The 17,226-nt window shown below is 39.8% G+C and overlaps 1 protein-coding gene across 1 annotated transcript; it reads right to left on the bottom strand.

Moving 5' to 3' along the window:
* Nucleotides 1-15,691: 15,691 nt before the first annotated feature.
* On the bottom strand, nt 15,692-16,147 carry LOC149186711 (uncharacterized). Its single transcript, XM_089409424.1, has 2 exons — nt 15,889-16,147; nt 15,692-15,798 (listed from the first exon to the last, which is right to left on the bottom strand). The coding sequence occupies exons 1-2, from the start codon at nt 16,091-16,093 to the stop codon at nt 15,692-15,694; spliced, it is 312 nt and encodes a 103-aa protein (XP_089265550.1). The 5' UTR covers nt 16,094-16,147.
* Between the last annotated feature and the right edge of the window lie 1,079 nt (nt 16,148-17,226).

Below are 17,226 nucleotides of genomic sequence, written 5' to 3'. Positions count from 1 at the left end.
CCACACACTGCACCGACCGGGCCTAAATCGCCATGTGTCATTTGCAAAGGGACCCACTTCCATCGTGATTGTCCTTGTATTCCCCAGATACTAAGGGACTGGTCCCCCAGGTTGCACAATCTGGTAGCATCAACCTCTGGTAGTCATGTTGATTGCAATCCGTCAACTAGCGAGAGTGAAGGACGAAAAGGGAGACCAAGATCACCCTGTATGTTGTGTGAAGGCGATCACGCCATCCACCGATGTCCATTCTTAGATGAGGCGAAAAGAGTTTTGGAAGATCGTCCGGTATCACCGTTACGACTTCCTCCTGGATACCAAAAACTCGTGCCTAATCCCACGATAGTTGAAAATCCAGCTGGCCCGCTCAAGTGGTCAGCTGAAGTGTCAGTCATTGAGAATGAACCAACCGAATCCAGACCAGACGAAAGTCTAAAGGTCGAAACGGCAGTTGACCCGGTTCTTCCTTCGGAAGATTCATCTTCAAATGACACCCTCACTGAAGAGAATAAGGATGACACCGTCCAGATTCTTTTCATCAACACAGACTTTGATGAGCATCAGGGCAATGCGCCCATTCCTTTATCGCAGGAAGGAACATCGTCAGGGTCGTATCCGGCCGTGTATTCGGTCCCACCACCAAGCAACCTGGTTGTATCCTTTGATTGGAACCGACTAGGCAGACCCTGGTTACCAGCCAGTATACCATTCAGAATCATTGTCCGAATCTATAGAATGGTAATGGCTGGAACCATCATTGATGAAGGGGCATCTGTGAGTATCCTTTCCTCTATTGCTTGGAAAGCACTGGGTTCCCCGGCGCTTTTACCTGAAATGAGAAATCTATCAGGTTTTGATAAAGGAACCAGTCGCCCATTAGGGATTCTCCCTAATGTTCCCATTACATTGAGGAAGAAGACAGTTCATATGAATGTCATGGTCGTCCAAGGACCCTTGGATTATAACCTACTCCTTGGACGGGACTATATATATTGCATGGGAGCTATAGTCTCCTCACTCTTTAGAGTAATGTGTTTTCCACACGAAGGAAAGATGGTCAAGCTCGTAGACCAACTTTCATTTTCGGGATCTCGCATCGCAAATAGTCAAATACCAACCCTAAACGGCTTATTCACTCAAGAAATGCCTCCACCCCCGGTTCTGCTTCCCGATGAATGCGAGTAATTCGGAAAGAAAGAACTGGGACCCAGGGGGCATGCACCCTGGCCTGCCTTGGGCAGAGGAAACCTTGGGTATAAAGTTGATTTCCGCAGAAGAATATGACTAGTCCGTACCCCGTCCGAAAGAAGGAAGAGAGGGTTGTTCTAGAATAAGATTCTTTTGTCAAAGTTATGTGAGTGAGATAATCTGCTTCTCGCTCCCCTTGTCTAAATAAGTAGGCTCTCCTAAGGAGGAGATCCATTTGTGGCAGCAAGTAGCCACCATCTTTGAATGTCAAGCCTCACCCATTGAAACAATATGTTTTGAAGGATAAGTAGGGGCAGTCTTTAAAGAAAGAGATGAAATTGCTGCAACAAGTAGTCACCATCCTTAGCAACCTAATGATAGACACTGCCGAAAAGAGAGTTTAGTTTGCGGCAGCGAACAGAACTATTTTTCGGATAATAAGTAAGAGGCAGCGCCTCGAAATTATACTTTATACTTGGGGGCATGCAAACCTTTTGGAGTGCAAGCATGGGATGACTATTTATTTTTTTAAATTTTTAGGTCCTCCCTTTAAACCTGTAGGTCTAACCCGTTAAACTCGTAGGATTAGCCGTTTCCAGCTTGCATAAAGAAAGGATGTGGGGCAAAAGTTAAAACTTGCCAAATTGGAGTAACTAGTGAGGTATAGCTCCTTAAATATGACTACCTCACCTAAGGCGTTTCTTGTATTATGACTGGTATATTCGAGCAGTTTTAGCACACAGTTCATGCTCGTTAAAAAATAAACGCAAGATCCGAGCAGTTTTAGCGCATAGTTCATGCTCGTTAAAAAATAAACATAAGTTGTGAGCAATCTTCCCCTAGAGTTCAAGCTCACCCAAAAAAAATGAACCGGTAAATAACCTTGGTAAATGTAACCTTTGACAGCCATATTAAAGCCCTTGGTCGTGTTCTTGCAGTCTCACCTCCATCCGTTCATTTGGCCAATCGTTCATCTCCATATGTTTGTTTACCCATTTTGAGGAACAGCTGCGAAGAGTGATTTCACTAAGCCATCCTTGTGACACTGCCGTGATTGGAATATTCCAACCTGTACCTGGAATCTGCTGCTGCCCTGTTAATCACTCGTTCCTCGAAAGACGAGTCGTCTTTAAGCTCTTTTCACTGACTCGTAAAATATGAAAAGATTGCCGAGTTTTGGCCTTCCAGCTCGTTAAAGCGACCGGAAAGCTATCCCTCCTCTAGATTTTAATCTTTTTGGACCTGAGGGATTATTGCACAAAAAGATCGAGCGCTTGTTTTGTTCGGCTCGTTAAAGCAATCGAAAATTCATCCCTTCTGTATTGTTTTATACTTTTTCGGACTTAAGGGATTAGAAGACGAAAAAGAATTTTGGAGTTAACTTTCCGTACCTTTTCAGACTCTCTAAAAATGAAAAGGACCGAGTTTTCCTTGTCGTTAGACTCGTTAAAATGATTAAATAGCGACAAACTTGTCTTTAGACGAGAACGAGTTTCCCTATCGCTAGGCTCGTTAAAACATAGCGATGGGCTTGCCCGAAGGGCAGGTTATAGAACAAGCATATGTTATCCTCCTCAAGCTTGACAAAAATAAAGAGGTACTGGTCAGCAATGACTGGGGAAAAATTGGGAGAACCTCACAGCATTAATGGTAGCAAGTCACTCTTGAACATGACACTTTGTCCTCCGTATCACATCGGGTTGGGTTGTTTCATTCACCGGTCTCATAACCATGGTCCTCGCCACACCATCCACAATTGGGGTAATGCTACCGATCCATCACATCAGTGTCGTTATATGTTCAAGAGATGTGGTTCTGCAAAGAGTCAACCGTGTCCCACCCACTGCCATACATTATCCTTCATCCACTTCATGACCGCCACCCTGAATCATACATCACAGTTTGTTTTCACCTCATCACAATCACTAGCTCCGTTCCGTGTCACTGATGTGGGATTCATTAAGGCCCTCCTTTGACGGATCGCTCCTTGTCGACATCAGCTCATTATCCAAGGAGTTGATCTAGGAACAACCCCTTCAGTACTTTGAAGCTTGCATGCCTCAATGGCAAGTTTCTCACTTCCGGCGACAGGTATACATCAATGACCTTCGACCAGAGGATTTTGCATGGTGGTCGACGCCAAGTCCTTTATTCCCACCATGTGAATTGTACTGCCGTACCTTGAGGGTCATCATCCTTATCGGTGATTCCTCTCGCGCTTGTTAACGGTTTACATCATTGACCGGTAATCAAGCGATGTCTTTCCATGTTCGACTTCAAGAAATTCTCACATGGATCGACTTGTACATCGAGTGAAGATCGGAAGAGATTGAAGACCCCGGATCTAGTTTCATCCATCCGGGCTGCGATATATATTCAGGATATAAAGACATTTGATATGTACATCATTGCAGCAGATGATCATCCTTCTCAAAGGATGATAATTTCAGCAGAGAATTATCAGTCTACAATCAGACGATCGTCTGTTCTATGTACCAAAATGTATTTATAAAGCTGAGCATGGGAATGCCCGCCTCAGCTAGATCATGAAAATGTATGAAAAATAATGTATCGTATTGTATCTTATTACAGGACACTTCTCAGCAGATTGAATGAACTTCGGATCCTCTCAATAAAGCATTTCACCCGATAAACGACCTCATACTTTAGGGGGCATCTGTTATAGACAAATTTGTGCCTTACAGCAACAAGCATGAATTGTCAATAATCCAAGGGATCCAAAGTTCCCTAAACATGATGTTCCTACCCCTAGAGGAACAAGGTCAGCAAACCAACAGCTCTCAGATCAGTTCTCCACCTAAAAACACTCAAAAACAAGCAATCCTGAAATCAAAGCAGGTGCTCCACTAGGTTTCTGCGCTGAAACTCAGTTGCTCCATGGTGTACCTGCGTTGCAAAGCAAGTGGAACAAAGGCCACCTGCGTTGAGCTAGATGGGACAAGTGGCACACTGAGTCATTGCTCTGGAATCTTCCAAAAATGACACTTGGATCAGGTATTTCGCCTTGTGATGAGTCAGAGGCTCTGTTTCTCCAAGTGGAAGCAAGGTTCTCCAAGTGGACTCAAGAACTGAAGATCAACTAAAGATTAACTGAAGAGAGAGAGGACACAAGGCAGCTACACATCAGTTGCAAGCTGACTCATCCTTTCTCAATTCATCTATATATTGAGCTCTCTTCTATGAGCTCAGGAGGCTGGAATTTTGTGCAAAGTAATGATATGCTGTTGGTTTCACTATAGAACTATTGGGTGATTGTTTGAGAGAGGTGAAGAGGAGAAATTCTTTCTGCTGGGAGGTGTTGCTGGGTTGGAGCCTTCAATGGTTGTAATACTCTCAGAACCTTTACTTCTTCATTAATAAAAGCTATTGAGGTTCTTCTATGTGCTCTTGTTTCAATGATATATTGTGATGATTGCATGTTTGGTTTACACTAATCCATGAACCAGTTATGATTGCATGCCTCTTGTAGTTTTGCTTCTTTGTTATTTTGCAGGATCTCATTGTAGCTGGGCAAGCAAAAGAACAAGGAGCTAGGAGCAAGCGGCCAAAGAGAAGAGTTTGGATTCGACATTAAGCGCAAGGCAATGGTTAGTGCTTTTCTCCATTCTCTTTTGCTTTCATAAAGAAGTAAACCTTAAGTAGTTTGTTTTACAGTTGTTGCTAAGGAACTATCACCCTTAGAGTGGGATAGGGTCATCCGAGTCGGATACTTTTCCCTACAACATACTGGAGTGGAATGAACACTTGTGGGCATGATCGTGTGCAAGTCATGCCATTTAGTATCAGCTGCACTGAGAGTGAAGAAGAATGTTGGGCTTCCTATTTGTGTGATCATGTCAGTCAGCTCAGATCGGCGTTTGTTCCAGAAAGACCGTGTTCCTCGTAGAGCTGACCCAAACCTCATTATTTGCTCTGGCAATCTTGAATCCGGAGAGTCATGAAGACACTGGCGTAGGTCTGATACCGTTGTTGGCAAGTTGTTCTCAATGTACTTCTTCACGAAGACACTGGCTGTTGCTTGGCTACGGTGGCGCATTAGAATGTTATAAAGATAGTAGCGGAATCTTGGGTGTTGGCCAAAGCGGTTATCATGGTAGTGAAGCAAGTGCAAAGCATATTCATGCATTTCAACTTTTGTAAGTCTTGGTTGCATGATCATTGCAATGCCTGTAGGGAAGAGTGTGGGGAATGCCATGGCAAGGAGGCCGATGGTGTTGTATTCATTTATAGCGGTTGGAGATATTGGAGGCCAATCGATAGAGCTTGTTGAACTTGAATGGGTCGAGTGCAAATAGTTACAAATGTGGTCACGCTCGGTACATGAATTTGGGAGGACTGGAATGAAAGAAGAGGGTTGGATTTCTAATGGAGGTAGCATGACATCATCAAGATTATAAGTGGAATCAGTAGTGGTTTGATGGGGTTCAAAAGAGGAGGTGGTTACACTGTGGAGAAGAGAAGAAATGTCTGTAGGGAGATCTGGCAGTGTAGAAATTGTAGATGAATTCAATTGAACATCACGGTAGTAAGGGTCATATTTTATTTTGTATTCAAGGGCTGCAAGGACACGTGATTTGCAAACGTAGAATTCGTAAGCCTTTTCAGATGGATTTTTCCTTTTCACAATGAGGATGTCTAAGTCAGAGAGCATCCGGGGTAAGTATTTGGCAATACTGGTAATATCTTGAGGGAAGCTAATTGTATGGCCACTATATTTATATTGACCACCACGGGAATGAGTGACTTGTAGAATGGGGTTGACACGTGCGATGAGCATTTCTTCAACTTGGGTTAATTGGTGAAGGACATAGGGTTGTTCTCCAGGGTCCATGTTGTTCAGTTCAGAAAAACGATTGGTAGATTTAGATGACGCACAGTGAAAACAAGAGAGTCTATTGTGGAAGAGCTTTGTTTTCATTCCTGGGTATGCTTCCTTGCATGTTGTGCAAACATGCAAGGTAGAAAGTCCATCAATCCTTTCTCGAAAGCAACGGTGCTCTTCGTTAAGGGGAGGGTTATATTGGATATGATGACCGTGTGCTGGGTTGGTTTGTATAGGTGGGAGAGCATTTGAGGTGGGAAGGGATGTAGAGGAAGTAGTAGGGTTTTTGTGCTGTTCATAAAGTAGTCGACGTCGTGCATTTATTCGATCCTTTTGTTGTGCATGAAGAATACGTCGCTGCTTTTTTTTGGCCGCAAGTTGATTGTTTGGTGGCATATCTAAACAAGTACAAGTAATAGTTGTTAGTTTTCGTAAACAAGTAGTGCATGTTTGGTATCTCATTTTATTGGGTGCACATCCATTGTGAAATTGGAACATTATATTTTGAACATAGATTTAAATGTTTCTTAGTTCAACATCGGTGAAGATAGGTAGATTAGGTAGAAGGGAAAACATGCAATTAGGAATGCTATGAAATCATATGTTATTTCAGTATCTATCATTGAGAGGAGAGAAACAAGAATCAAAATATTTTGTTCCCTTTACTTAAAAAAACTTTTGTTTCACATGTTTGAGCGATAAAATGAATAGCTTAGCAAGCAAGGGATCAGTGTGTAGCATGTAGAGAACGAACGAGACACATATCCCTTTTCTTAAAAAAAAATTTGTTTCACATGTTTGAGCGATAAAATGAATAGCTTAGCAAGCAAGGGATCAATGTGTAGCATGTAGAGAACGAACGAGACACATAGTGACTCTTTACAAATGTTGATATTTATATTACGTAAAATGTAAATGGCAAACATACATATGTTGGAATGACTGGAAGAGAGTATTTGCAATGAAAACTACAGGTTTCATCATAATAACATGGGTGTGTAATTTACAAAGATGAGACAATTAGTTGTGTGGAAATGTTTCTTTATGTACAAACAGGCGTGGTAGATGAAGCCCTAAGAAAAAGTTCACAGGCGGCGAACAATAGGTCGTTTTGAAGCGGCATATTGAATTTCCTCTGAATTGATCAGTATTGGTTGCAAGCGTTGAACACCGTTGAAGTAATCTGTTTTAATGGAAAGTGTTAGCTGGAAGCGGTGCCCTGAAATCCGGCCACAAATTTCTTGTAGATCAGTTGGTTCGATAGAAAGTAGGAACAAGTCTTTAGCCGTGATGCCCATGAGCTCGTTCCCTGCATCATTGAAAACTGTGACGTTCTGTAGATTCCCGGTGTGGTCATGTAGCTCAATTTTGAGTTTGTAACGGTAGTCGCATTCTGGGAAGTCACCGTTACATTTTGTACAATGCCAAAGATTGTTAGAATGCTCCACAACCTTCTTCATGCATTGTTTGCCATTGAAATCTAGTGGACATGCTAGAAAGTAGAAGTAATCCATATGAAGAGCAGTAATTGTTGCTCGAACTGAAACCCAGATTGCTTTATCAGAGGGCTGTATGCAAGCAATTTCATGAAACGTCTTTCGTGGCAGGGCACGTTTCGAAGCAACACCATAGTTTCTACTCAAAGATGGAGAAGAAGAGCTATAGCCAGTTTCACGGAACCATGCATGTAGTTGTTGAGTTTCTTCAACCTGTGGATTTATTGTGAGAGTGCTCGTTGGTATTGTCCCTATTGTGGTGCCATTAAATTCAGACACGCGGCCTCCTTTGATTGTAAGAATTGGTGGGTTGTCAAAAGAGTAGAATTCAGAAAGATGTTGTCCGATATAGTCACAGTGGTCTCCCCATAATGTTACATCAATGCTAAAACCCGACATGTCCTTTAGTATGAGTGTTTTTCCTAATGTCTCACTTCCATCTTTTCGTCGAATTGTTGATGCAGGGGACGTGGAAGTAACAACACCAATGACATCTACATTTGTATTTGGAGTTGCATTTCTTACTTCAGCAATATTCTTGAAGTGAAAGCTTTGGTAGGGAAACGTTGGATCGTCTGTAGGACATGGATTGATAATGGAAGCAGCAGACAAGTAAATCTCCCATTTTTTCTTGAGGTGGTTGTAGTTTGGATTTGCTTCTCTCACTGTGCCATTTGATACAATGTATAGTTGCCCAACTTGAATTAGATTGTAAAGAGATTCGGCCAGTTCAGAAAATGCAGAAAGGTGGATCTCTTCCTTATCACGGTTGATAAGGTCAAATCCGAAAACTTTTCCTGAGCCTCGCACATTGTTGTATGCCTTCAATGATGTCTTCGCAGATGCTCTACCTTGGATAGACCAATACTTTCGGTAAGGGTTGAGTGCCGTGAATGGAATTGTTGTAGTCGTTGCCGTAGGTGGTGGAGTAACTAAAGAGGGCAAGGTATCTTCAGCTGACGAAGAGCTAAATTGGGCTGAACCCACCTGTGCATGTTGCAGCGTCGGTGTGTCCTTCATCAACACTGCTGAGCGCTTCACAACTTCAAGCTCGACGACTCGGATGGACCTTATGTAAACAAGTAAGAAATGAATTAATAAAGATTGCATTTTCCTTCTTTTGTTGCAAAAAACGGCTAGGCGGGTAAAGTAAAAGAGGGTGATTTCAAATGGTGGGTCTTACGAGGAGTTTTGGAGCACTGTGCAAGCTGCTTTTTTGAGCAGAATTATTGATCCAATTTGGATGTCTCCAGAGACAACTTGTGGGCCATATGCGGATGGTAGCAAAGTCTTATGTTGATGTGCTCCATCAGATAGAGTAATGTGGAAGTGCGAGGATGTTGTTTTCAATGAGGTAACGGAACCTACATCGATTATCTGAAGTAGTGGTTGAATCTCGGTGCAACCATTCAGCAATAGAGGAATGGCATTCGGTGTCAAGGTTGTCTCCATAATAGAACAAGAGGTTTCTTTTTCCTGTGATAGGAGTACCTGCAATTCATCAATTTTACCACAATACAGAATTCTAGTCAAAGAAGATGTGACATGAATGCGGAATCTAATCTAAGAAGGCTAAATGTTGATGGGCAGTTTATATTTATTTGCAGCTTGGCCAACCCATCTAAATGCAGCGATCTGGAGAAGAGGAGTAAATCAATTCCCATTTTCTTTTTGTACAAAGTTAAAAAGAGGCAAATGGAGTATGATGTGAAAGGGGAAAGGATGTGGGCAGTTTCAATATAATTTTAGCCTTACTAACTGCTCTAAAAATGTGTGCTCACACCATGTTTTATCTATTGGTGTTGTTAGTATGTCAGTTTCTTATGCACCACACATGCAGAATTCAGAGGTGAATGACATGTGTTGAAGAGAAATAGGGAGGAGCCTCAGCCCAATAAATAGATAGATCATGAGAACATGCCCCTACTACGGACTGTGTTCTCCTTGAAAACCAGCAAATGTTGATGTTGGAGACATGTTCACCACAGAGGAAAGTAGGGGTGAGTGCTTAACAATTGCGCTGACAGAACAGGTGTTAAGTGAGGATGATATTGAAACTACTTAAAATCGTTTCAACTTAAGCCCCGTACTGTAAGAGGGAAAGTTGGAAGAAAAATCTCTTGGTTATTCATTTACAAATGTTGTCTGCCATTTGTGTTTGCATTGCGATACACCATATTTGTTAGGTGCCCAAATTCTAGCCCTAGTTGTGCCCTGGAAAAACAGGAAAATATGCCTCTGAACAAAATAGGGAGCAGCCTACAGGTAATGTTCAAAAAAATTTAAGCAGCTAGTACAGACCTCCCAAGCCATGGTGAGAACATATCGGTGCCTAATAAACATGGAATTACATCAACTCGATGTCAAAGTAAAAGTTCTAGCATGGCTGCAGGCATATACACTGGAAATCAAGGCACCATGGGTATTATTTTGTTGGTCCTAGTGACACACAGAGTCCTCCAAATCAGCTCGACACATTACTTATAGCACAAGTGAAAACATATTCTCACCGATACAGAGCATTACATGCAAATTGTTTCCTCAAATAACTCTTAATTTCAAGGTAATAACTCTTAATTTCAAGGTACTTAGTTAAATTGCCACTACATGTGTGAGAATGATTTTCCTTGACTTTCGCTTTCTGCAAAGTGTTCACTGTTTTGCTTTCTTATGGAAAGTTCAACAGTTTCTACACAAAATTTATCCTCAACTGTTTTCTGACAAGTAACCTTTCATTTAAGAAGGCAGTGTCTACGCAAAATAGCTTCAAACCTAAATAGAACAGAAGGTGCAAATTTAGAAATGCAATACTGAGTCTGTCCTTTACATGCCTGCAAGGCGAATAGTACGAAGGTTTTCTTAAATCTCTTAACCACAAAAAAGAGATCTAAAAAAGCTTCTACACAAAATTTTCAATGTTTAAAGTATATAGGTTATGATGGATATATGCCCATTTATTTTGTTTGTTTGGTCAGCACTTTTATCTTGGTTTATGTATGCACATGATATATGTGATATACCTTATTTGCTTTTTCGATCAGTTTTTTTCCTGGTTTATGCATGCATGTCACAGAAGCAATAAATCTTTTGCATTAATTGTAGAGTGCACCTCATTTCTCTTAATGCAATTATGTTTTTTTGGAAAAACTCATAGAGAAACTTCAGGTACTTTCTCTTGCATTTTGCAGATGGTACATAATATAAATTCATCAAAATAAATTATAGTACCTGACCTGGTAGAGATATCAAGTGAGGCATGCAACAGAGACAGCCAAGCTGGGATCTACCCAAAAACTTTGTGCAAGAAGCTTAAAGCACTCAACCACTCAAATTAACCCATCTGACTAAATCACTCAATTATGAGAACACAATTTCAAAATTGCCTATTAAAAAATTTAATAAATCAGATTTAAAAAAACTGCAAAAACTTGCCAATATAAAAACCTGGAAATTGAAATAGATTTAAGTTGCACAAGACCAAAAAGAGGACCTCCATGACCACACAAAGAGTAGAAAAAATAATAAAATGGTTGTTGATAAAAACATAATCTACCATTTAGCTCAACCAGTTGCAGCCAATGTTGTTGGTAATTCAGTTAGCTCAAACCCCTCTGTATTTGGCACACGAGATGCCTTCCACAAATGTGGGGAAATATCTTTTGGGTTTCACACGAGATATTATTTGGAAATTTTGGAAAAGAAAAGGCATAAATCTATCCTGTGAAAGCCAAGTAAATGAAAATTCAGAATTACACCGCATCCAAATAAATGGAAATTCAGAACTGTACTACACCCATATAAATGAAAATTCAGAATTAGATTGAGATTAAAGGTATTACTGCATGATCAGTCGGTAAAGGTACAAAGTTCAAATCACTCTTCCTGTTAAAGTGGGTATTGTCCTGTATTATGAAGTGGGGTTCATATCTCCTAGTGACTTAAGCAAAAGCATACTTATCAAAAAACAAAAAAGATAAAAGTGAGTACCTGTTGTTGGGGCGACTGTGGCTGGTCAGCTCTGCGAATGAGCTTGTGCTGGTTGACAAGGTATCGGTAAAGATGTTGCCGCGGCATTGTGATGATTTCTCTAGAGAGATTGTGCTTGTTGTTATGAAGCCAATCTTCGATCTCATTGTGCATGACATTCCTCCGCCTGGGCAATGTCATCAACCATGCACGAGCTGCTTCCCACCCATCCTTCTTGATGTTACTATTGATCATTTTGGCTTCTTCTTGAGAAGCAGAAACAACCACATCTCCATCGTTATTATTATCACCACCACCATCTCCTGGTTCTGCAAGAGGGCATGGAGCCTCAATGGCAGACGAGTCCGGGGCCTGTACATCCTTGTTCTCTTCCCTTGACATCATCATATGTTCTAGTGGGACTACAATTTCAATCCCAACAAGTGGTGAAAATCTCTGTGACAATCTCGATCACCTAGATATCAAAAGGCCTGTGAGTGTTGTTTTCTTAAAGACTAGATTTCAAGGCTGGCCATACCCAAATACCCAGATTAATTTCAAAGCAATTAGAAGCTTATTCTCGAACGCCCACATGGATTTCAGATGAAATTGAAACAAAGAAGGTAATATAAAAAGCACCCGAATCAATTTTCAGACGATGCCTTTGCGAGTTATCCACATGATAAGCCCATGTGCAGTTTAAGGACCATGGGAGAAGTAAAGTTCCGACCTTCTATGTGCAAAGTGAACCGTAGGGGCAGGGTTCGTAATCACATTGAAAGCACTGGCGTATATAAATGGTAATTAAAGCATCCGACACTCCCAGGTAACTCTTAGGTGAATTTGACAGATTTTAACACTTTATCCACCCCACGAATTACAGTTTTATCGACCGCATAATTTTTTCAGTTCACATATTCACACTTATTGATTAAACAGTCCTTTTTAAAGTCTCCGTAATGTTTGGAAATAGAACCATGAAAGCAACAGCATAGGTTGAGAGAAAAATAGAAATAACCTAATTGTAAAAATAAGAGAACTTTCCATCTGATGCTTTGAGGAATCAGATTAAATCAATACATTATATAGTTTATTCTGGGTTTATTTCAGAATAGGTAAAGAAGCATCCGAGACAATAAAGCTTATGTAATCACCAAATTGGTCCAAAAACCATGGACAGGAACAATAGAAAGAAACACAGGCACGGCATTTGCGCTTGAGAGCACTAACCTGCAAGGTAAACAGAAGAATTCTGAGAAACTGGGAACCTGGGCGAACAATTTCTGAACCTGGAAACAGCTCTGTCCCTGCCAGTGAAAAACACAGAAGAGAACACTAAGAAAACACTCGAATAACAGAATTCTGAGAACAAGGCCATGGCTCTTCTGCAAACCAACATGTCAATGTACATCTCTTGGTAGATAAAGATTGAAACTTCTAATAAATGAGACAGATGTATAAACATTTTTTGGTTTTAGTCTACAACGGAACATCCTGATTTACAGCGCTCTGAAAGTTAGGAGTCATAAAACATGAACATGTCACTGTAAATGAAGCTTTGAATTTTTTTGAAATAAAACGAAAGTTTTGGGGAAAAAATTAAATACTAAAAAGGAAAACAAATAAGATAACTACCTTCTATACTGAGAGAAGACATATGGATTCCACAGCTCGTGTGTAGCAGCGCAGTAAATCAACATGTAAAAGGTCGTGTTTACCCAGAAACAAAAAAATTGAGCATAAAATAAATATATGTAGAGGGCATATCTTATGTTCATTCAAGTTTGGGAACAAGGCCATGGCTCTTCTTGGTAGATAAAGATTGAAACTTCTAATAAATGGAGGTACAGGTCGCAGTGCATGCCGGCACTGATTCAAATGTCAGAATGCAAAACGCTGTTGGGAGACTATCAAATTTTTCCAGGCTAGAGACTGGACAGATGTATAAACATTTTTTGGTTTTAGTCTACAACGGAACATCCTGATTTAATTCCTATACATTGTCAACGAGGTCAATTATTTCATTTCTTCAGTCAAACTTAATATATTATCATCTCAAAATTACTTATAAAATCTTCTACAATTCAGGAAAGTAGTTATAAATTCTTCGTCAGTCCTAGTACATTACATCATATACCTCCTGAATTATCCCATATGCATCTTTATAACCATTTTCTTGACCCTTGACCATGTGTACTTTGTCATCTCCGAAGGCAACTTTTACTCTGAGTTTTGTGGTCATACAATGTGGAAAACCACTCTATTTAGTATTACGTGGCATCACCATGTGACTATTGGCAACTGCATTTATTAGGGTACCACCGGGAGATGTTATCACTGAAAACTGCCCTTGAGGATCTTGCTTTCAACAGGGTCAAATGAAAGGCTTAAACAGAGTGCATTGTCTTGTAATCACACTTCCTCTCTCTTGCGTGTTGATATTTGTCATCAAAGAGGAGATTCGCCAAAATTATGGAGGCTGAACTTCAGATAATCAGGAAAAAGTGCCTCGCACCTGCAATCTCCTTGCTGTTCGGTTCAGATCTCCAAGGTATACACAGAACAACAATATTTCATGCCCTAAAGATGGCATATTATCAATTGATTAAGATAAACTTTCAACATAAAACTGGTTCAATCAGATCCAATGCCTTGTAGGGGGAAATGCGGTCGAAGAAACAAGAAAAACAATCAAGTGAATATGTCATATATGATTTGTTGAGAAGCATGCTCAGACAGGAACTTATTGCACAGATTTCAGTGTGAATGTGCAGTGAGTGGTTTGAGACATGCCGAAAGTGACCACTTAGAAAATGGGTAAATAATTCTATTTTATAATTCACTAAAAAAAAGTGAAATATATTATGTTTTACAGTTGACATAGCCTAAGGAGTCTAATGAAGTGTAATTAATACATTAATGAGTTAGATTTAAACTGGGTCATACATCTCAGGATGAGATCAGGGTTTTGGCAGTTTAGGGGTTTTTTAGTAAATCATAAATAAAACAAGATAGAAGAGGTAACTTACAGTGGAACAGATCTAGCGAGCAGGAGAGGAACCAGAAGTCAGTGAGAAGGCCATACAGCAGAACCATATATCATATTATCAAGCCTTAAAGCAGCCATACAGGTCCATACAGCAGATATGTGCTGCAGGCCATACAGAGAAGGATTTTGGTGATTTGTCTGACTGTACAGCTGCTGGTTTAACAGCCTGTGGAGGTTACCTCGTAAGATTTGATCTAAGGAATGAGAAGCTGAGTTGAAGGAAAAATCATCTGTGTTTTTGTGTATTTTGTTTATGCTTCCCCCATTTACTTTTCCAGCTATTGTGTAATTGATGCTATGTTCAGATATTAGATTTAGCAGTAAAATAAATTCAGTTTGAATTGTTTGCCTTGAGATTATAATGATAACAGTCATCTAGGGCTAAAGATTTTAACACAATTAGCTCATTCAACAAGCTAAATTATGACAAAGAAACCATGAAAGCAATCAAAGGACTGAAATTTCATACACAGACATTATTCCACTGCCATAAAGATTCAAATTCTTTCTTGACTAAACAGGGAGGAGCAGCAATATCTGATTCACAACAAAGATCCAAATTCATTCCTAAAGATTGAGATGAGTTCAAAACATGACCTCAATCTCAGATCTCATTACAATGGGAGAGCATGTTTGTGCCAAAGGTGACAGATCTCCAGGACTCTTGAATGTGTGTGTTTGTCTTCTATGGACTTCTAAAAAATACCAAAGACCCAATTCGATAAACCACTCCCAAGAAACCAAAAATCAGCTCCGTTGCCCTAAAATCCGGAATATAAAATGCCCCCAACCCCCAAAAAAACCCGTTAAAAACCTATTTCAGATTCAGAGATTATGAAGCTAGACATTAAAAGGCAAAAACTACATACCTTGGATACCGGATATCGATGCAGTGAGACGTCTCAGGAGTTCAAATTTGCTGTGGCAGGCTTCAGGTCGAGGAGGAGCACAAAGATGCGGAGAAAATATCAAGTTTAATATCGCAGGGGATCATTTGTTGGTAGTTTGAACCAAACAAACAAACAAAAAAAGAGAATAGATAAAGAACAACAAAACGCAGAAGGGTTTTCGAATATGGCATCCTCTGATACTTGTAGTTTCAAAAACTAAAAGGGCTTTATAAATAGAGTGAGAAAAATGTGCAGAAACTTACCAGCAATAAGCCCAGAACGCAGATGCTGTCCGATACGATCCAGAGACTAAATGACAGAGATATGTGAAAAGCGACTCCGCAATGGTATGCCTGAGAGTCTGACCTGAAAATTGAGCACGAGCAATTTGTGAACAGTAAACGAATGTGTAAACAGTGATAGGTAAGTAGTGCACAACAGATAAGACAGCAAAACCTGGACAGATAACACAGCAAAAGCTGGAGACATTATTGCAGCAGTGAGTGGAAAAGCAGAAAAACATTATTGCAGAGGGCGTGGAAAAAACATGAAGAGCAAAAAATGGATGGATTGTCGTTGAACCGGGTGTTTTCTGTTCCGCCAGGCGCGGGCGCATCGTCCAGCTATGCCAAGGCTCAGTCAGTGAGGCGGCGGCATCCATGAATACCTCCGCCCCTTCTTTGCAGAGAGGCCGATATGCAGGCCGATATGCAGGTAATGAATGAGGTAGTCGTTTCCTGAACAACTACGGGAAAAAATGCCCACTCCGCTAGGTGTCAAATGAGAATGAAGCATGAACAAAGACGAAGTTCGCCAGGTGTCAGCGTCAGAAGGAGAAGGACGACGAAAGGTCCCTTTCAAAGGAAGGCCTATCGGCCTAACTATTTTTTTTATATAATTTTATTTTATTATAAAAGTTTCTATGTTAATTTTTTTTTTTTATATATATATATATATAATTTTTTTATAAAATATTTTTATTTTTTTTATATATAATTTTTTTTATAAATTTTTTTTATTAAATATATATATATATATATATATATATATATATATATATATATATATATATATATATATATATATATATATATATATATATATATATATATATAATTTTTTTTTTTTATAAAAAAAGAGATAAAAAGGGTTTTATTTCTAAGGAGTTTTTGAGGAGCTTTGCAAGTTTATAAAAAAATTTAAGGTTTTTAAAGGAAAAATGACTTTCTCAAATTTCCAGCCCCAGTTCTCACCATTTACAAGGAAAGATTATGATGTGTGGGTCATTAAGATGGCAACCACTTTGTAGGCTCATGATGTTTGGGATTATGTCCAGCTTGGGTTTTCAGAACCTAAGGATGAAGCAACAGAACGAGCTCTCAATAATACAAAGAGGGAACAATGGAAGAAAGACAAGAAGAAGAATGCACAAGCATTGTAGCTTATCCAGCAGGGAGTGGACCAAGCAGTGTTCCAGAAGATTATGATCACGTCTTCAACAAAAGTAGCATGGGATACTTTGGTGACAAACTATATAGGTATGAACAAAGTCAATATTGTTAAGTTGCAGAATACTAGGAGAGATTTTGAAAGTCTGCAGATGAAGGAGACAGAGGACATCGATTCTTTCATGAATCAGGTCATAACTATCATAAATCAGTTAAAGATTTATGGTGAAGATATTAAAGATCAAACAGTGGTTGAGAAGGTCCTCAAATCTTTTTCTACCAAATTCGATGTTGTGGTAGAAACCATAGAAGAAACCAAGGATTTGGCATCATTAACAATTGATGA

This window comes from Pinus tabuliformis, chromosome 3_1 (genome assembly GCF_031772625.1).
Source record: "Pinus tabuliformis cultivar Carrire ecotype Pingquan chromosome 3_1, CPIR1, whole genome shotgun sequence".
NCBI classification, from domain to species: domain Eukaryota; kingdom Viridiplantae; phylum Streptophyta; class Pinopsida; order Pinales; family Pinaceae; genus Pinus; species Pinus tabuliformis.
This window is presented reverse-complemented; position numbering and strand designations above follow the sequence as displayed.